We start from the raw sequence: 17,863 nt of genomic DNA on the forward strand, positions 1-17,863 counted from the left end.
AAAGAGGCACACATTTCAGCTGATAATATTAACGCTAAAGAATTTGATTTACAAAATGTGAGGTAACATCTGGGCCAGTTTTAAAAGTTATCATGATGTAAGTCTTGTCATCATGCAGAAAAGTATACCTATGGCTTGCTGCTTCCTTTCTCCTGGGGTAGACTCTTTCTGTTCATTTCCTTGGTCACAAAGTGAAACCAGTAAAAGGCCAGAGTAGGTTATAGAAAAATTTAGAAATCCAAGAGGTTTTTGTTTCAAGTAAATGGAAATAATTATCATCCATCTGAGTTTCATTGTTTAAATTACCATGTTTATTTATGTCAACACAAAATACAATAAAACAACTTACAAAACAACCATTTCATCTTCGTGTAACAACTCTTCATGAACAGAAGTACTACGATTCATGTTTTGACCTTTTCAAGGTCCTGCCTTGGGCCAAAACAGCATTTAGAGAAGGAGCAGATTTTCCCATAATGCACACTAAATAAACTTCTATTTTCTAATGTACCATTTCAGTAATAATACAAGAATAGCACCAGCCATCCATGTAGAGGGGACTGTTACTGCTGTGTTATTGGTAGTGTACCTATGTGTAGCTCTGGACTTTCCCCAGGTCCTAGGTGTCAGCCAGGAACCTTGGGGTCAGTCAGAAGCCTGGGCATGTGCCAGCCCTTCAAATGCCCAATGAGACTGCTTAGTTATCTGTTTCTTAAGCCAGTATTCTCCCTAAATATTTGATTTACCTGAGTTAGTCAGGAACCAGAAAAATAAAAGTGACTAAATATATACAATTCTGTCTGCTATGATGAAAAGGTTTGAAAATATGCAATTTAATGGATAACTATATGAAGTGTCCCCCATGTATGTAACTATTCACCTAGTAAAAGGCTTCACATTACAATTTAATCAAAGGTAATAAACATTGCACAACAGTACAATAATTCCCCTGTGTTCCAGTGCTTTGAATGCTGCTTTATCTCCATATTTTCAAACAAATAAATAGTTGTTACTTAACTATTACCATCTTTCCATCTTTTACTGACAAAAGAAGTCATCTCACATAAAAGAGAAAGTATTTCAGAATAAGATGATGTAGATTCTAAACCCAGTTCTGACACTTAATTTTCTTATAAGGATCCAATAAGATGAAAGTGCTTTGCAAACACAGCGATAACCATAGAAATAATATCCCATAGACTCCAACTCTTCAATTAGCTGACAGATTCTTAATTGTCTATGTGTATTTTACAAGTAAAATCTTACTGGTGAATGTACAAAGCCTGTCTACCAAATGCATCTGAAATGTGCATCTAGGGTTATGTAGATGAGAAAAGAACATAGATTAAAAAGCCTGTAATCCATGGGGGATTTATATACACTTAATGTGCTTGATTTAAAGACATTTAAGACTTCATTGTTTTTACTTTATGTAACTTATATTATCGATTCTTTTTTTTGAATAAGGTAGCCATTTAAAGAAATCTTTAAAAATAAACGATTACTTTCATATGACAATCACAAGATTTAGAAGACCTTCCAAAAGAAGCAATTTGAAAGCTTAGGAATAAGAAGGAAACTGAGTATAGAAGGTTATTTTTCAGGTGGTTTAAAAATAGTTACATGACAGGGTTATCATTTTGGTTTTACTAGAAGTTTAGCCTGTAAATTACCTCTTCATCTGTGAAACAAATAGAATGCTTGTGTACCTAACTTTTAAGTGGATACAAATTTACAGAAATTATTAATGCTTACATTTCCATCTTACATTTGTGTTATCTTTGGAAGAATTTGCTTCTTTTCAGCTGATATAAAATCAGAATCTCATTTCTCACATATTTTAAAAAGTGCTCCTTCAGGAAAGGGCAGATTTACTAAAGTTTTGAATAATTGGCAACGGGGAATATACAATGTGAGCATATGGATTTTGTGACTTTGCTGAGACAAAGACTTTAGGTAGCTATATTCCTGAAACAAATGAGAATCTAATTTCACACATTTTTCAAATGCAAATAAGACCCCCGTGAATCATTCTGAGAACTTTTTGAGGCATTAATGCATCAGAGTTAGTATTCGTCAAATGATCCCCAAAGTCACCTCTTTGCTAAAGAAATTCCTCTTCTTGATGATTTTAAACATGTCAACAGTGTCTCATCTTCAACAGAGAATGACTGATCTCCAAATGACCTATTATTATCTTAAACCAGCTTCCTTTTGAAGCAAGCAAGAAAGAAAAATCAAATAGTGCATTAACCTTTCATATCGGTGAAACAGACTTTTTCCCCATGCGTGAAGTGAAGTGGTTTATCCATCTGTGGAAAGGTCTGTCTTCAGTTTGTCCCTGTGTTTATAGGTTACATTTTTAAAAGTACTGGTGGAGCCTCTGTACAAGGGGTTGGTTCCCTAAAAAAAAAAAAAAAAGGAAAAAAAGGTTCAAATTAAAATGTGTACATGTTCCTATCATTTTAATACCTCTAAATGCTTTCATTATAGTTCAAAACAGAAGGGCAAATTCAGTCTAGGAAGCCACTGGGGTAAGTTTGATTTATTTGATATTTTGTACTTATAGCATTTTAAAACTAATGTCTTATAATGTGTATTCTAAAATACCTAATCCTTTTTTGAAATGCACTAATTGATGAATACAGCATAAGGCTTGAGCTTGGGCTATTTTGTTTTCTCTTTTCCAGTACCAAAAACAGGGTTCAGGCTATTGAAGGTACTCAATTATATACTGAACAAGCAGAATGAATAGTGATAGGTGAGCCAAAATTGAGAAAAATTGAGTGCAAGGGACCAAGGGGTCACGAGAGGAGGTGTCAAGGTAGACAAGGCAAACCGACTTTGTCCTCGGGGTCTTAGGGAGGTTGTGCCCTGGATCTGGGTAGCTTTTTTGTGCTTTTTTGGGCTAACGATGCTTCATGTACAGACACAGTGGTACTGTGGCCACAAGGATCACAGAACAAAGCCTGTCTAATTGTTTTACGCAGGAGCAAGGGGTACGTGTAAGGTGGAATTTCTTCTCTCCAACTTTCCAAGGTTAACCATGTAGGTTTTGGCATCAGACAGCCATAGTTGCAATCTACTTGATCTCCTGATCTTAAGCAACTCTGAGCATTGGTGTCTTCATCTAGTAAAGAGATATTAACAAACTTCTTACTTCATCTATGAAATAAGGTAATTTAACACTATGCCTGTAAGTAGGTATATGTTCAATAAGTGCTGCCTCTTCTTATTAGTTCTTATTTATAATTTTTATTCACATTTGCAATTTCCTTTTTTGGGAGGCCTGGGGAGGGTTGTAAAAATATTTTCCTCTGGTGCTCTTAACATTTCCAAGCTCATTTCTGAACATGTGTAGGTCCAGGTACTACCTCTAAGCTGTTAAATCTTATATTTTGATCTCTTTATCCAGTGAATTGCAGGGATAGTAACAATTTCTAGGCTTACACTTGAAGAAAAATGTATCTGCTAACTCAGTACAATATTTTCCTTTCTGTTTTCAGAACTTAAACTATTTCCTTAACCTCTGCTACTATTGCCTTGGACTTGCTATAGTGCCCTCTCTGTGAGAAAGAATCACACCTGTCTCTTTTTCTATGTTGCCTAGAGAGGCTTTCATCAAATGTTATGTTGCCTTGTTCATGTGCCTTTGGAGAGATGTCATCTCTTTATTGAGGGCAAATAGAGAGGGGAACCTTGGTTGGTGGTAGATGAAGGAAAGCCAGTTGCCATATTGCTTTTTTATAAAGCATTCCCTTGTTATGTTTTATTATTTTTTATACTTTTTGTTACTTCATGTTTATATTACATATTGATTCGGTTCATTGTGGGGGAGTTGGTATATGCACACAATTACTTTGAGTCCTGAGATCATCCTGGATAACTTCAAGTTATCTCTAGTCTTTATTTAGGCCTGCTACCATAAGAACTTGGAATTTTTGAGGGAGAAGGGCACACTGATGTGGTCTTCCATGTGGGTAGAATTTCATTTGCGAACAAAAATCATGTGTGGAATTCTGTGACGTTTCAGGGACTAGACACTGCTTGGTTGCAAAAGACTAAAGGACTTAAATGAAGAGGCAAGACAGAAAAACACACAGAGGTACAGGCTAGGGTGACAGACCCTATTCTGGAAGAAGAGGAGAACTTAGCAGAAAAGACACAGCAAGTGCTAACAGGATTTGAGTGGGGCCAGCTCAGATCTCTATAGGACCAAGCTCTTTTTTTGTAGGCCCAGCCCATATCATGTCAGTATGAATGTGTGTGCAATGCACACACATCCATACTGAACAGAATTTATATGTGCTATAAAGTGAATACTTTGAGTTGCAATTGACAGAATAAGAAAATGTTATGTTATAGGCATTTAGTTGAAACATGCAATTTTGACTATGCTGTTTTCATTCTGTATTTTGGAGCAATTTTTTTACTCAGGTCTATAGTATTTGGGGAGAGGATCCCCTGCATAGCAGGGCAAGGGATAAATCAGACTCCAGCACAGTAGAGAAGAAGGAAGCAGTGTGAAAGCGAGGGAAGGGCAAGTTCATATTGCTGTTGGACTTGCTCTTGTTCATGTGCCCTTGGAGAGAGATGTTATCTCTATGCTGAGGGCAAGGAGGAGGTAGGGTGGTGACAAGAGCTCAGACTGTGATGAAACACCGTTTGGTTGGCAGGAGGGAGTGTGGAAACATACATGGCAGCATAGGTGCCACGCAGCGGCAACCTCCCTGCATAGGAATTCCAGCTCGGATGCAGACCTGGGTCCTGTCCCATTGCAAGTGAGCCTCCTCTCCACTGCCAGATGGGCCAGTTTTTCCCTAGCCCTCTTGGGGTGACCAAGCTGATTTTCTCCTGGAGTACTGGGTACTAATTTAGGCTCTGGGTTCTGCAAATGCAATGGCACATATTTCGAGCTTGAAAAAAGTGATAATAAGAAAAGTCTCTGTCGTGACCTAATGACCGCAAACTGTCAAATGCAGACCTGATTTGCTTAGCATAGAACAAAATCAATCCATGGCTGCAAGAAATGTCAGAGTGAACATTTTTTTACCTCAAGTTAATGACTTGTCATCCTAGAAAAATGTCTAATCAAAGGTGAATTTAAATGTCTTCCATTTGTGTTTTCATAAGGAATATGCAGGGGGCTATTTTTAAAATGTAATAAAAAGATAATTTCTCTTTCTAGCTGTGATGAAATATTTCAGGAAACAAGAGGGAATCTTTCTGTCTTAAGCTTTGTCACCTTAAGAGTCCAATGGGGTCTTAGAGTAAGGAAGCTGTACTGTCCCTTCTATCCCTGGGTTTTAAAGATCAGTCAAATTCACTTCTTGAAAAGAAATAGGTTATTGATAAAAACTGAATTAAATTGAAGGCCTTTAAATGTATGCACTGAGTGATGCTGTTTTTTTCCAGGAGGATATATTAGTGAAATTTGAACTGAATGATTTGAATTAAACCTCTTTTACATTCAAGTGAATAATTATTACCCAGCCATTATCTAGTCAGGAACATCAAACATTTGTTATTCAAAGAAACTCAATTTAACAGGGGAATACTATTTTTCATTTATGCTTTTTATCTGTTTAATACATGTTTTTGTCCCATTTTAGATGAAGAAACAGCAAGAATTTGGCATTTGAATTTCAGTCATGTTCTACATCCTGATGGAAAACCATTCATGTTTCGGGGGAAAATTAACTGTTAATTAAAATGTTATTTTAAAGATACTAATCATTTGTCATTACTCATGCCTTTTTATAAGAACATTAAAATATGCTGGTTACCAGATTCTCATCACATAATTGTACAACTGTTTGTAGAACACTTGCTTATTATTTCTAAGGGGTCAACCAAAGGCTGTGGAAGATCAGTTAACAATTAAGAGTTCAACTCCACTTGTATTTCAATTTGGGAAAGTCCTCAACCTTTCTTCATCTCAATTTGCCCATCTTCACAATGGGGACATCAAGCCTATTTCACTAGGTTGGCTGTTGTCTACCTGCTCGCTGCTACTGCCAGTTTAACCACATTCTTTTCCTGGTTGCCCTTCTAACCCTGCCAAGCAGTTTCTTAACAACTGGCGAGAGTTAACAATAATATCTGTGGCAATGCTAATCAGGTGATATTAAGTATGCCATAGGTTTGGCTTGTTAATACTATGTTACAGGTTACTGAGCCAACCATCAGGTAACACTGTACCTTACTACGGATAGATCACTCATTGCAAATCCACACTTTACTTTCCTGAAAACTTTGTGTACTCATGAAAAATCTATACATACACAAAAGAGAAAAGTTATATAACCAGTCTCCATAAAGTCATCATTTATATTCAACAGTTATGAAGACTTTACAGTACATGTTTTAATTATCCTCCCTCCCTGTTGCTCTTTGTGTTGAATTATTTCAAAATACACCCAGCTTCCATTTCTTTTTGCTTTTATATTTTTTAGTTTGCATCACTGAAATATTTGTATATTTTCTAGCAAAGTCAATATGCTTTTCTCACACCTAATCAAATTAAACACACTTCCTTACTAACATTGTAATATTCAGTAAGTATTAATTTTTTTCAGTTGTCATAAAAATACAAGTCTATAATTAGACTGTTCAAATCAGGATCTAAGCAAGACCCATTCATGATATTTGGTGTTTGTATCTAATGGGATTTTTAGTGGTAAGATAAAGTTTCATTGTCTGTTATCTGCACCATATAGTACGATTAATTTGAAATGACTAACACATAAATATTCCTTGTCAAGATAAAATTATTCAAAAAAGAGAATTTCATTTGCTTTAGGAATTGAAGCTATTGCTATAGGCTTAGGGAAAACATTGCTAATATCAATTTATTTTGTAAATGAACCCAAAGGAACATTGTGTTTGCCTGTATTTTCTCCAGTGTTTTTAGAATCTGCAGTGTATGATAATTGCTATTAGATAGGCAGACACACCATTATAGATAAAGAGATGAAATTAAAACCATGAAATTGTTTCTAGGAGTCTCTAGAAATGTAATTATCGCTCCTGTGGAAAAGAAACACAGAAAATTGTAGTCCTGTTTTCTATTTGCCTAGTATGAAGAAAAGACTCTTAAATTATTTCTATTGAGTACATATATTTAAAAGTTGATATTTCATCTTTTAGTAGATGTCTAATGTTTAAGTTATTCACAAAAACTGCCTGATATTTAAACAGTTTTTTCAGCTTTGCTTTGAACTTACTGTGTTGGCAACAACTATTTCCATAGAAATTGACATGAACTATCATGCTACTCACATGCATTATTCCATTAGCTACTGAATAACTGATTTTATGGAAATGTTTAGATCCAGCACCTATGATTTATCAAATGGGGCCTGAGGGACCCTCCTTGTGGGAAGCAGGTGCTAAATTAAACTGTATCAGGAGCTTCATACTTTAGAGAGGTGGCAATCCCCACTGCATGGAGAGACAAGTATATATGTCATGAGAGCTATTTGGATCCAGATAATGGACAAAGATTCCTTTTCCCCTGAAGCAGAATGGAAATCAAAGTTGTTGAGGTTCTGGTGAAAATGTTAGAGAAGGAATGTAACACCTGAACGCTCCTTTAGACAGAAGAAAGTGGAACACACCCCCATTATTTCCCCGAGTAACTGCCAAACAAAGAGTTGCACTAAGTGTTCACATACTGTCTGCCACTTGGCCTTTGATCGTTCTGCTTCAAATTTGGCGACTTCTTTACGGTCATGAAATGACACCAGCAGCTTCCAAATGCATAATAGGACGACTCCGATGAGAAGAATAGCCAGTGAAACCCCCAACATGATCATAGGAATATTTGGAGGTTTGGGGCAGTCTGTTGAAACAAATGAAATTGTATAAAGAGCTGAAACAATAAATACTTTCATTTAGGAAAGACATTTTTGTTTTGAGCTTTTGAATATTGAACCAATGGCCCTGAACATACAAGGTAAGTGTTTTACCACTAAGCTACATTCCCAGTCCATGGGAAGAAATTACTTATCAGGTTTTCCATTCATAATTTTTCCACAGTAGAAGATAAATATTGACATTGCTTGTCTTGCTGAAATTAAAAAAAAAAAATAAGTTACTCGTGAAAGGATAGCTCTCTATCTTTTTCAAAATAGAATGAAAGAAAAGAAAAAAATTTAATCATTTCAAGTCAATGTATATATAGTCAGCTGTCCATATTCCTGAATTCTGTATGCTCAGGTTAAAAATACTGGGGAAAAAGTTTGTATTGAACAAATATAGTCTATCCCACAATGTTATCCTTTAAACTATAAATATAATAACTATAACACATTGACATTTCATTATGTATTAAAAGTGATTTAGAGATGGTTTAAAATGTACAGCAAAATCTGTGTATATCATATGCAAGATTGCATATTTTATTTAAGTGTCTTGAGCATTCACAGATTTTGGTATCTGCAAGAGAGTCTTGGAACCAGTCACTTGCTGACACCTAGGGATGTCGGTGTATTTGATGACTAATTTAAAAAGAGTTACAAAGTGACCTTTGATGTACATAGAATATTTAAAGGACCATAAAAAGACTACATAATTAATCAGTAGTCTCTTCTGAATACATGATAAAGTAGAAATGGAGTGTGTGTGTGTGTCTGTGTGCACGTGCGTGTGTGCGTGCATGCATGCGTGTGTGCTCCATGCATGCAACTACTTCTTCAAGGGTGTTTTTGAATCATGAGCAGTTTAGGAGATTACAGTGGTACCTTAGTTCATGCGCTTAATTATTTTATGATTCTGGTGGCAAGCTGAGTTGGACAAGAACTGAATCAAATTCCCCCATAAGGTTGACATTGAACCTAAACATTAAATTTGATTTGACTCTTGTCCAATTTGGTTTGCAACCAGAATCATGGAAAAAATTAAGTTCATGAACTGAGGCACCACTGTGTATTAAAAATTATGTAAGGAACAGGATTTAGCCTAGCAGCATAAGCGCCTGCCTGGCAAGCACGAAGTTGTGAGTTTAATCCTTGGTATTAAAAAAAAAAGAAAAAAATTTATATAAAAACCAACCTCAAGATTAATGTTGAGTCTGGCATGGTGGTCACACTTGTAATCCTAGCACTCAGAAGGCTGAGGCAAGAAGATCTCTGTGATTTGTGGGCTAGTTAGTGAGTTCAAAGTTAGCCTGAACTGCATAATGAGACCCTGTCTCAAAGATTTAAAAAATTAATATTTGCTGTTGTTTTCTTTATTACAGATAGAAGACAATCATGGCTTTCAGTTTTATTTTGTTGAACCCTAATGCAAGGTGTTGATATCTTGGAAAGTTCTTGCGCTATAGCAGGGAGGGTCATCTGATATATAGTACCCATGTCCCTGACCTCATCTGTAAAACAAAATTTGGTGTCCCTTCAGCTTTCCTAATCACAGAAACAAGCCAGGGTTTTCATGCTTATTACTCCACAGCTTGAGTGACATCTTCCCTGAGATTCTCATTCAGCTGGTTTTTGATGAGGCCACATATTTTTCATTGTTAAAGGCATTCCAAGTGATTCTTATCCTCAGGAAGTTTTATAAATTAGGTGTTCTATATGGTCTTCTCAACTTGAAGATTCTATGAAATGTTATCTGACTCTATTAATAGTAGTAATATAATTTTGCAATTATATACTACCTTCCTTCATGGATCCCAGAAAGACTAATGAACCTAGCAATATGCTTAGGAGATGATACATCTCTTAATGAAATATTGTAATTAAATTCTCATTTCGCTTTCATGGAAAAAAAGCTTACATAAAAGTTATCATTAAATATCTGCATCTCTCTGCAAGAAGTGTGGAAAAATCTATGATACCTAGGGAGGAAATAAATAATGCTTAGTTTATCCTCTTATTGCTCGTAGGTATTTAATAAGGGGAGTTACACACATGAACTGGTCATGCTGTTTTTCAGATCAGATGTATAGCCAATCCGAATCTGAGTGGCTCTAATGATTGCCTAACAGCATGATGCCCAACCTTACACACTTTTTTGGCACTTTTTTATGTAAGAAGATTATGTAGAAATAAGTAAAGTTGCTAATGACATGCCCACTACTGCATGGAGATCTAAAGACTGTGTTTTAGCATAGAAAATTAAGCATGGCTGCCTCTAATAAGTTTGCACTATTCCTGGAGAGAAAGCAGCAGGCCGTGTCATGAGAACATGCACTGTATTGGTTATGTCTTTGGCTAGGAAATGTCTGGGGTGGAACATAGCATGTTCCTGCTCAAAGCAGGATGAAGTTTGCTAAGCCCTGGTAGCCAGAAAGTGAACTAGGAGAACCCTCTAGCAGGGAATAAAGGAGGAATAGGCATAGCTTGCAGAGTAAATTATTTTAGTAAATTCACTAGGTATTGTGCATTTGTCAAGAAAAGATTTTTGGCCCAAGTACCAGAGCAACTATTACACAATGAAGATCTTCACTTTTCATACTCTTTGATATTTCATTTGATACTCAGACTGAAGGCATATTTGTAGATCAAAGAAGAGGTCATCTCCATTACTACGTCTAATGTTGCCTGTCAGATCCAGGTTAGAGCTGCACCTAATGTTAAGGGTATTGCATGCTGCTGCTGGATATCTAATTCTGGGTATCTAATGCTGCTTCTCTGTCCAGTCTGGTAGCTCTACCATATGCAACTACTGAAGATTTTTCCAAATTCACTTGTTTTATTAAGCTCAAAATGGACACTGATTTTGAACATTCATGTGAAAAAGTAGAATTATTAATTTATTTATTGTAACACAATAATTTTTATATTAATTTCATATTAAAATAATACTTTGGAGAGAATAGAAAATAAAACTTATTTCCTGTGTATCCTTTATTTTTTAATGTGGTTCCGTGAAAATTTTACATTATACCTACGATTCACGTAAGTCCTATACATGCCGATCTAACAGCTTTTGCAATTCAGATGTTCATTGTGACTGCACAGCCAGTGGGAGGCAGTGTAGTACAGTGGTTAAGGAAATGGGCGCCAAGCCAGACTGCGGGAGCTCCTCAACCAGCTCGGCCACTTAATTACTGTAAGACCTAGCAAATTATTTAGGTCTCTATGCCCCCGTTTCCTTCATTGTAAACAGTATTAGTACCTGCTTTATAATGCTGCAGACGGTGCTGAGTGAATTAATGCATGTAACATCTGACATGTGCCTTTAGTAAGGGCTCCACATTGAGAGCTGCTATTACAATACTTTCTAAAGCACTGTTGTTACAACAACACTCTTCTCCCTTTTCTATCTGTAGACACCTAGGGCCTGGATTCTCCAGGGTAGAACCTGCAGGTACAGCATTCACTGAAGATGGCTACTTCCACCCAGGAAGCCTCCTCCGCTATATTCCGTGGCTCTATGTGACTCAGGCTCTGAAAGTTCCTCCTAATGTAAGAAGGAAGATGAACAAAGCTCTGCCCTAGTCCACAAGTACCATGATTTTTGTTTGCAAGTGAAAGTCTACCCAGTGGAGGTCACACAATCCAAGAATGTGAGGATAATTGAGAACTTGCTTTTAAAGCTCAGGTGGGCAGAGTGCTCCAGGAGGCCTTCTCTTGAAAAAATCTCTTTTAAACTGATTTTTTAAAAATGCATACACCAAGTTCATCTTACAGCCTTTAGTTAAGAAAACATAAGGTGAATCTTGTTGCACAAGGATGAATAGCTTTATAATACAAAAGAAACTCTCATTATTTGCTTTATAAAGTTGAATTCTCCAATCATCTGTGACTATGACAGTGGATTCAGCAAGTTATCTTGAAATCAAAATCATCCTGTAAACCCACAGAATACTGATTCTACTGGAAAACACATCCCAAACAACAAAAACACATTTCCAGAGCAGACCCTCTTTTTAATGCTGATCTGATTTATATCTAGCTGGTCTGATTTTTTTTTCCTGTGAAACATGCCTCGGGCTGATAAATGTTTCCTCATTACTAAATTGTCTATTCTTTTACTTTTCCACACAATGTGAGTGGCATATCACCCTGCCATCCTTCAGAGCATGCACAGGTTCTGTGATGCCCTTTTATTACACTATTTTATTTGTCCCTATGCTTTGGTAGTAAGGAAAAGTGAAGGAAGAAATTACCTGCTTGATTGAGGCTTCACAGTAGTCACCCGACAGCCCCACAGCTGCCTCTTCCTCCGCGAACATCCCAGTTTCTGAATGGGCCTGGCTCTTCCAGAGCTCCACAGACAATGCCCACCCCACACGTCAATTGTCTTTTCCTTCCCACAGTGTGAAGACCTGGAATCCCAGGTCTTCAAATTTGGAACTCAGGGCAAAAATAGGCAGAATGAGAAAGGAGGAAGAGGGAGGGGAAGGTTACTTGTTCCCAGGGTCCTCCAAGCAAACTGAAAAACAAGCCAGATATTTTTCAAGAGAAGGCCTCCAGGAGCACTCTGCCTACCTGAGCTTTAAAACCAAGTTCTCAGTGATCCTCACATTTCTTGGATTGTGTGACCTTCACTTCTCTCTTGTGCTCTGCATGGAAATGTGATTTTTTTTCTGTTCATTTTCTTGATTGGATTGTGATGGTTTAAAACTATTTTTGATTACACCATATTATTTTAGTTTTTATGTGCTTAAGTGGTGCCAATTGATAGCTTTGATTTCAGATTCAAGACTTACTTTTTGGTTTCATTTTTATAATTTTATTAAGTCAGAACTGACAGCTAATAAACTACATATATATGAAAGCATAATTTGGTGAGTTTTGACAAATGTATACTACACCAAAACCAAGATCCTGAACATGGCTACTATCACTACAAGCTCTCACGTGTCCCTTTGTAATCAGTCTGTCTTCCTCTTTCCCATTCACACACTATCCCTGATTTACTCCCTAATAGCACAGATTCATTGTTTTTTCTTTTTGTGAGTACGTGAAAGCAAGGTAGCTTTGTGGTCTGCACTTGTTGCTGTCATCTGGGTTAAAACCGAGGTTGCAGGCCTTTGGGGAGAGGAGGAGGCGAGGGACAGAGTCTGAGGAGGTCTGATTTCATGCAGCTGTCATTTCTAGGGAAGTTGTAGTGGGAACACATCATTAATTGAAGACAGTAGATGCAACACCCCGTTTCTGACAGCTCTTTAGCGAGAGTTGTCAGGGCAGTCAGTCAAAGACAGAATTTGGGACCATCTGTGTTGGGGTCAGGTCACTAAAATGCAGAGTTCTGGGCCACACACTGGTCCTGCTGACTCCAGACAGAGGCTTTACAAGTTTCTCCAGGAGTCTGATAACCACCACATTCGAAAACTTCTTTTTTTTTTTGTCTTTTTCGTTTTTTATCAATACCAGGGATCAAACTCACGACTGCCTGCTTGTAAGGCAGGCGCTTATGCCGCTGAGCTAAATCTCCAGCCCCTTGAAAACTTCTTAAAAAGTACATTCTCGGCTGGGGATTTAGCTCAGCAGCATAAGCACCTGCCTTGCAAGTGTGCGGTTGTGAGTTTGATCCCTGGTACCCATAAAAACAAAAAAGACAAAAAAAAAAAAGAGATAATTATAAAAAGCACATTCTCGGCTACTTCTGTTTGTACCTAATATAAACTTCTCTCTTCCCTTTGCTGAATATGAAATTTTTATTTGTGCAGCTCCTAAATCCCTGACTGCAGGCCTTGATGTTAATAAAAATGCACAGAAAGAATGAGGTCTCAGAGGTTCTTTGTGGACACCATCCTTCCTCACTGGCTGCACTGCATCTTTTCTGATTCAGCACTATGGTTTAATGGCCCTCTGCTGTGAGGTATGTGACACCGTATGCCTTATTCTATTCATTCCTTGAATCAGCTTTTTTTTTTTTTAAAGTACCATTTCTCCTCCATTTTACAGATGAGGAAATAGGGACTCAGAAAAGCAAGCATGTTCCAGAATGTGGAGCAGTTATTAAGAGACAGAGCAGAACTATTTTGTGCAATTTAACCTCATTTTAAAATTGGCTATACTCCTCCCCATTTGCTTTACCAAAAGATATGCCTTTTGCTTACATTTGATTTTATCAGTTCTCCTTTCCACAATTCAGCACCCACTTTTGGACAGAGAAAGAGAAAGTCATTGTGTTATCTGGCCTCACTGGAAGACAGTGGAACACAGAAAACCTTTTGATGAGTATTTTTGGTAATGTAGCAGCATTCCATTAAAATTTGTAAATATCTGTTATAGCAAACTACCTAACATGGCTTTCCAAATATTTTCTTCTGTGTAGCATTATTTGTCACACACAATGGAAGGCAAGTCACTCACCTTTTTCACTGATGTTGTGAATGATGGTTTTCCCCTCATTATCTGTACTTATTAGGAATGTAATAAGACATTCATTTTCTCCTTGCAGGGAGCAGGAAACAGAACTATCCTTTGAGAAATCTGTAGATAAAGGAGTCATTCATTAGGTCAAATTGGATTCAAAAGAGATTATCTTAAAAGCAGAGTAGTATTGAGTTTTACTATGCAAATGAGAATTTTCAATATTGCAGAATGGGAATTGAAAAGGCATAGAATTTTTCCCACCAAGAGAGATTTTCATTTTCATTCATGTTCCAGAAGAACAACTCCAGATGTGGTCAATCAGGACTGACCATCGCATGTACCTATCAAACTGCCGAGGGCAGGATTTCAATAGCACGAACTCCCAGGCAGGTGCCCACAGCTGTCTCGGGAATAGAATAGCCCTGATTATGGTAATGAGGGGGCTGTGTTTTCCTCACTGCTGAGAGGGCTGAGAGGATGTCTGGATTACAGTGCTGCTCAGTCCAAACCGATATTGATACTTTTAAAGGGGCCTTTCTCACAATGGCAGAGTTAAGTTTGCCAGCCATATATTGTCACAATCTTAAAAATAAGGTAATATCAAGAAATAGAGGCTGAAGCATTATGTAGCTAAGGGACAAGGAGCAGAGAGAGATCTCAGATTAAAAGAAGTCCAGAATGACTATCTGTCATTCAGCATAGCTTTCTTAATTAAAAAGAATTAATTAATTAAGAAACTGACAAAAAAGTAAAAGGCTAATATGAGATCTATTTACTAGACATTCTAGTGGTCTAGCTCCTCTGCAAGAATCATGAAGCATTTTCTTAACTAAAGAAAACAAAACAAAAACCCAAACTCCTTCCTAGTTCCCCTATCTTTTAAGTTGGAGAATCTTGAAGCAGTTTTTCAGACATGAGTGAGGAGAATGGCCATTCAATATTCTCTGTCTCTGTCTCTGTCTCTGTCTCTCTTTTGAGGGAGGGTATTCAGTTAAGGCTAGCTTTAAACTTACTTTGTAGGCCAAGCTGGTCTCAAACTTGAAAGGATCCTCCTGGTTCAGCCTTCTGAGTGCTGGAAAATTTACTCTTTTTTTTTTTTTTTGGTACTGGGAATGGAACTCTCATCCTCATACTTGTCAGGCTGGAGTTTGTGCTGCTGAGCTATATCCTCAGCCAGAAATTTACTCTAATATATGACATGTGATCAAATATTTGTGTGTTTTAGGGTAGTGTTTCAGAATATTAAGAATGAAATTGTACCAGATGGTCCTGGATACACTTATCCTAGATTTCTTATCTTTATTTTTAGCTTAAAAATAGTGTTAATAAAACAGAATCTATGTGTGTTTCTTTCCTTCTCCCCAACAAAAATTAAGTAATAACCTACTTGGGGTTCCCAAGTACTACAGCTGTAGAAGAATAAATATTAAATTGTCATTGCTGTTTGTCTTTGGATTTATAAAATCCTATAAGAAGTGTGCTTTGTATTATTCATGAAGATGGGTGTAGTAAAACATTTAGCATAAGATTTCAGACAACAGAATTATGTGAGTAAACTCTTTACCTCATTAGAATTATCTATGTATTTATATATGCACACTGAGAAATCTAATTACAAGCATTCTAGTCTGGTCCTTTCCGAATGTTCATGACCATCTGAATCATCTGAGAGCTGAAAAAATGTGGATTTCAGGGAGAGGGATTTTGATGTGAGACTGTGAAATTTTAGGGAACGATTTATTAAGCATCTTAATAAAATGATTCTGGGTATACTTGATTAGTGAAATTTGAGTTATTTCATGTGTTAGACTGCAAATGGCACTGCATTTACAGACCGTACTTCAGTCATTGTTAGGAGGGTTTCACTACACCCTGCCCACCTTGCTACTCCAATTAATTAGGACACACGAAGTCTTTCCTTTTTTCCCTCCCTCTCTGCCTTCTTTTCCTCCTCCCTTCCCTTCTCTGCCACGACAGTTCAGGCCATCTCTGCTCCCTTGACTATACTTAATGGAACATTCTGTTCTCAGGTAGAAAACATGTCAATGGCCTATCATGCTCATTCAGTAATATTAATTGTGTTTTATTTTCTTTCAAATGGCTGTCCTGAAGCACAGGGAGGCTTACTTTTCTTGGCTAGGATTATTTAAATTTTAATGGAACTGTGAGTGTGACCTTTGAGTCACAACTCCAGTCTTGCTTTAATAACATTAGCACTATTTTTCCTGTTACAGCTCTAGATGTAGCCTGTTTTATAGTGTTTGGGTGTATTGAACTAGTATTTATCAAATGTTCATTGAAAGATTTGCATAATTAGCTGCTAAGGCTTTCTTTTGTTGCTCATAAAAAATGAGCTTTTCTTTTTTTACCCTCCTTTGTGAGTGCTTGATCGGCTACTCTAGAATAACCCAGTGAAAATAAGGTCTCAGGCAGCCCATGAAATCATACTTAGAGAAAGAAGAAATGTGAGAGAGAAGGTGAAGAGGGTAGGCCTGGAAAAAGCCAGGAAGAATGCGGGAAAATATAAACCATCTGCCCAGCTGAGTCAAGAGAACCATGAGGTTTAAGACGTCAGCTCTGGGGTAGGTTAGCAGATCTCAAAGAAAACAGCTTCCCAAGGGGAGTAAAGGGTTCTATGCTCAAATACGTGTGACAATCTCTCCTTTACTCTGGTTTCTTCAGTTGCGTCCCTGGGGATTCATATGCTCACTTAATTTAATGTGCTCAACAACTCTCAAAAGTCTTAACAAAATTTATATAATGGTGGCTGCCTTTTCATATTCGATGCCTTTAGAACTGTGTTCCATGGAGTATGTTTTAAGTAACAATACTCTGAGTACATGGATGCTGGGGTAATCAAAAACATGACTTAGTAAAATAGAATGAATAAGGTTAAATCACATGTTCTTAGATGTGCTCACCCAAGGTACCCACAGCACAGTTCAGGGTCATTTCAAATGAATTATAAACTTAGATTATTTCACTCTCTGTGTCCTTGTTGGGGATGCATGGGTTTACCAAAAGACCTCGTGGAACAGTAAATATGATATGATCATTTCAAGGTAGTGTAATCAATGTAATATGTGGGTGCATAATTCCAAGCAGGCTTATTAAAGAAGTACCCACCCCCAAGCCCTGGTAATCCCAGTACTCTGGGAGACTGACACAGGAGGCTCACAAATTTAAGCTCAGACTGGACTTAATGACTTAGTGAGATCTCATCTCAAAGTAAAAAATAAAAATAAAAAGGTCTGGGGAGGGGGGAATGCAGTTCAGAAAGCCTGGAAGCCCCTAGTACTTAAAAGAAATTTGGCAGGGCTGGGGATTTAGTTTAGCGGCATAAGCGCCTACCTTGCAAATATGTGATCGTGAGTTTGATCCCTGGTACTGATGAAAAAGACAAAAAAAAAAAAAAAAAAAAAAAAAAAAAGAAATTTGGTTTTTTAACTCAGTCTGACAAATACCTTTTTTTCTCTCAAATTCATCCAGATTGGTGCTTTAAATAGTACTAATAATCCAACTATTATTTCTAATTCTGAGCTAGAAATACTGTGTACCTGTCTTTTGAAAATAATTCCAACAGGCAAAAA

At 37.1% G+C, this 17,863-nt stretch overlaps 1 protein-coding gene across 7 annotated transcripts in view; it reads right to left on the minus strand.

The window, feature by feature from the left end:
• Positions 1-288: 288 nt before the first annotated feature.
• Positions 289-17,863, minus strand: part of Itgb6 (integrin subunit beta 6) — a 127,786-nt gene continuing 110,211 nt past the window's right edge. For all 7 annotated transcript variants that reach the window (XM_003478677.4, XM_013142437.3, XM_013142436.3 and 4 more), the window contains 3 exons: positions 14,271-14,390; positions 7,677-7,843; positions 289-2,403 (listed from right to left, as the gene is read on the minus strand). In XM_003478677.4, the coding sequence (XP_003478725.1) occupies positions 2,305-2,403; positions 7,677-7,843; positions 14,271-14,390 (386 nt within the window). In that variant the 3' untranslated portion in view covers positions 289-2,304. The remainder of the gene's footprint in view (positions 2,404-7,676; positions 7,844-14,270; positions 14,391-17,863) is intronic.

This window comes from Cavia porcellus, unplaced genomic scaffold (assembly GCF_034190915.1).
Source record: "Cavia porcellus strain 051 isolate PalLab524CR breed Dunkin Hartley unplaced genomic scaffold, mCavPor4.1 scaffold_12, whole genome shotgun sequence".
Classification (NCBI taxonomy): Eukaryota; Metazoa; Chordata; class Mammalia; order Rodentia; family Caviidae; genus Cavia; species Cavia porcellus.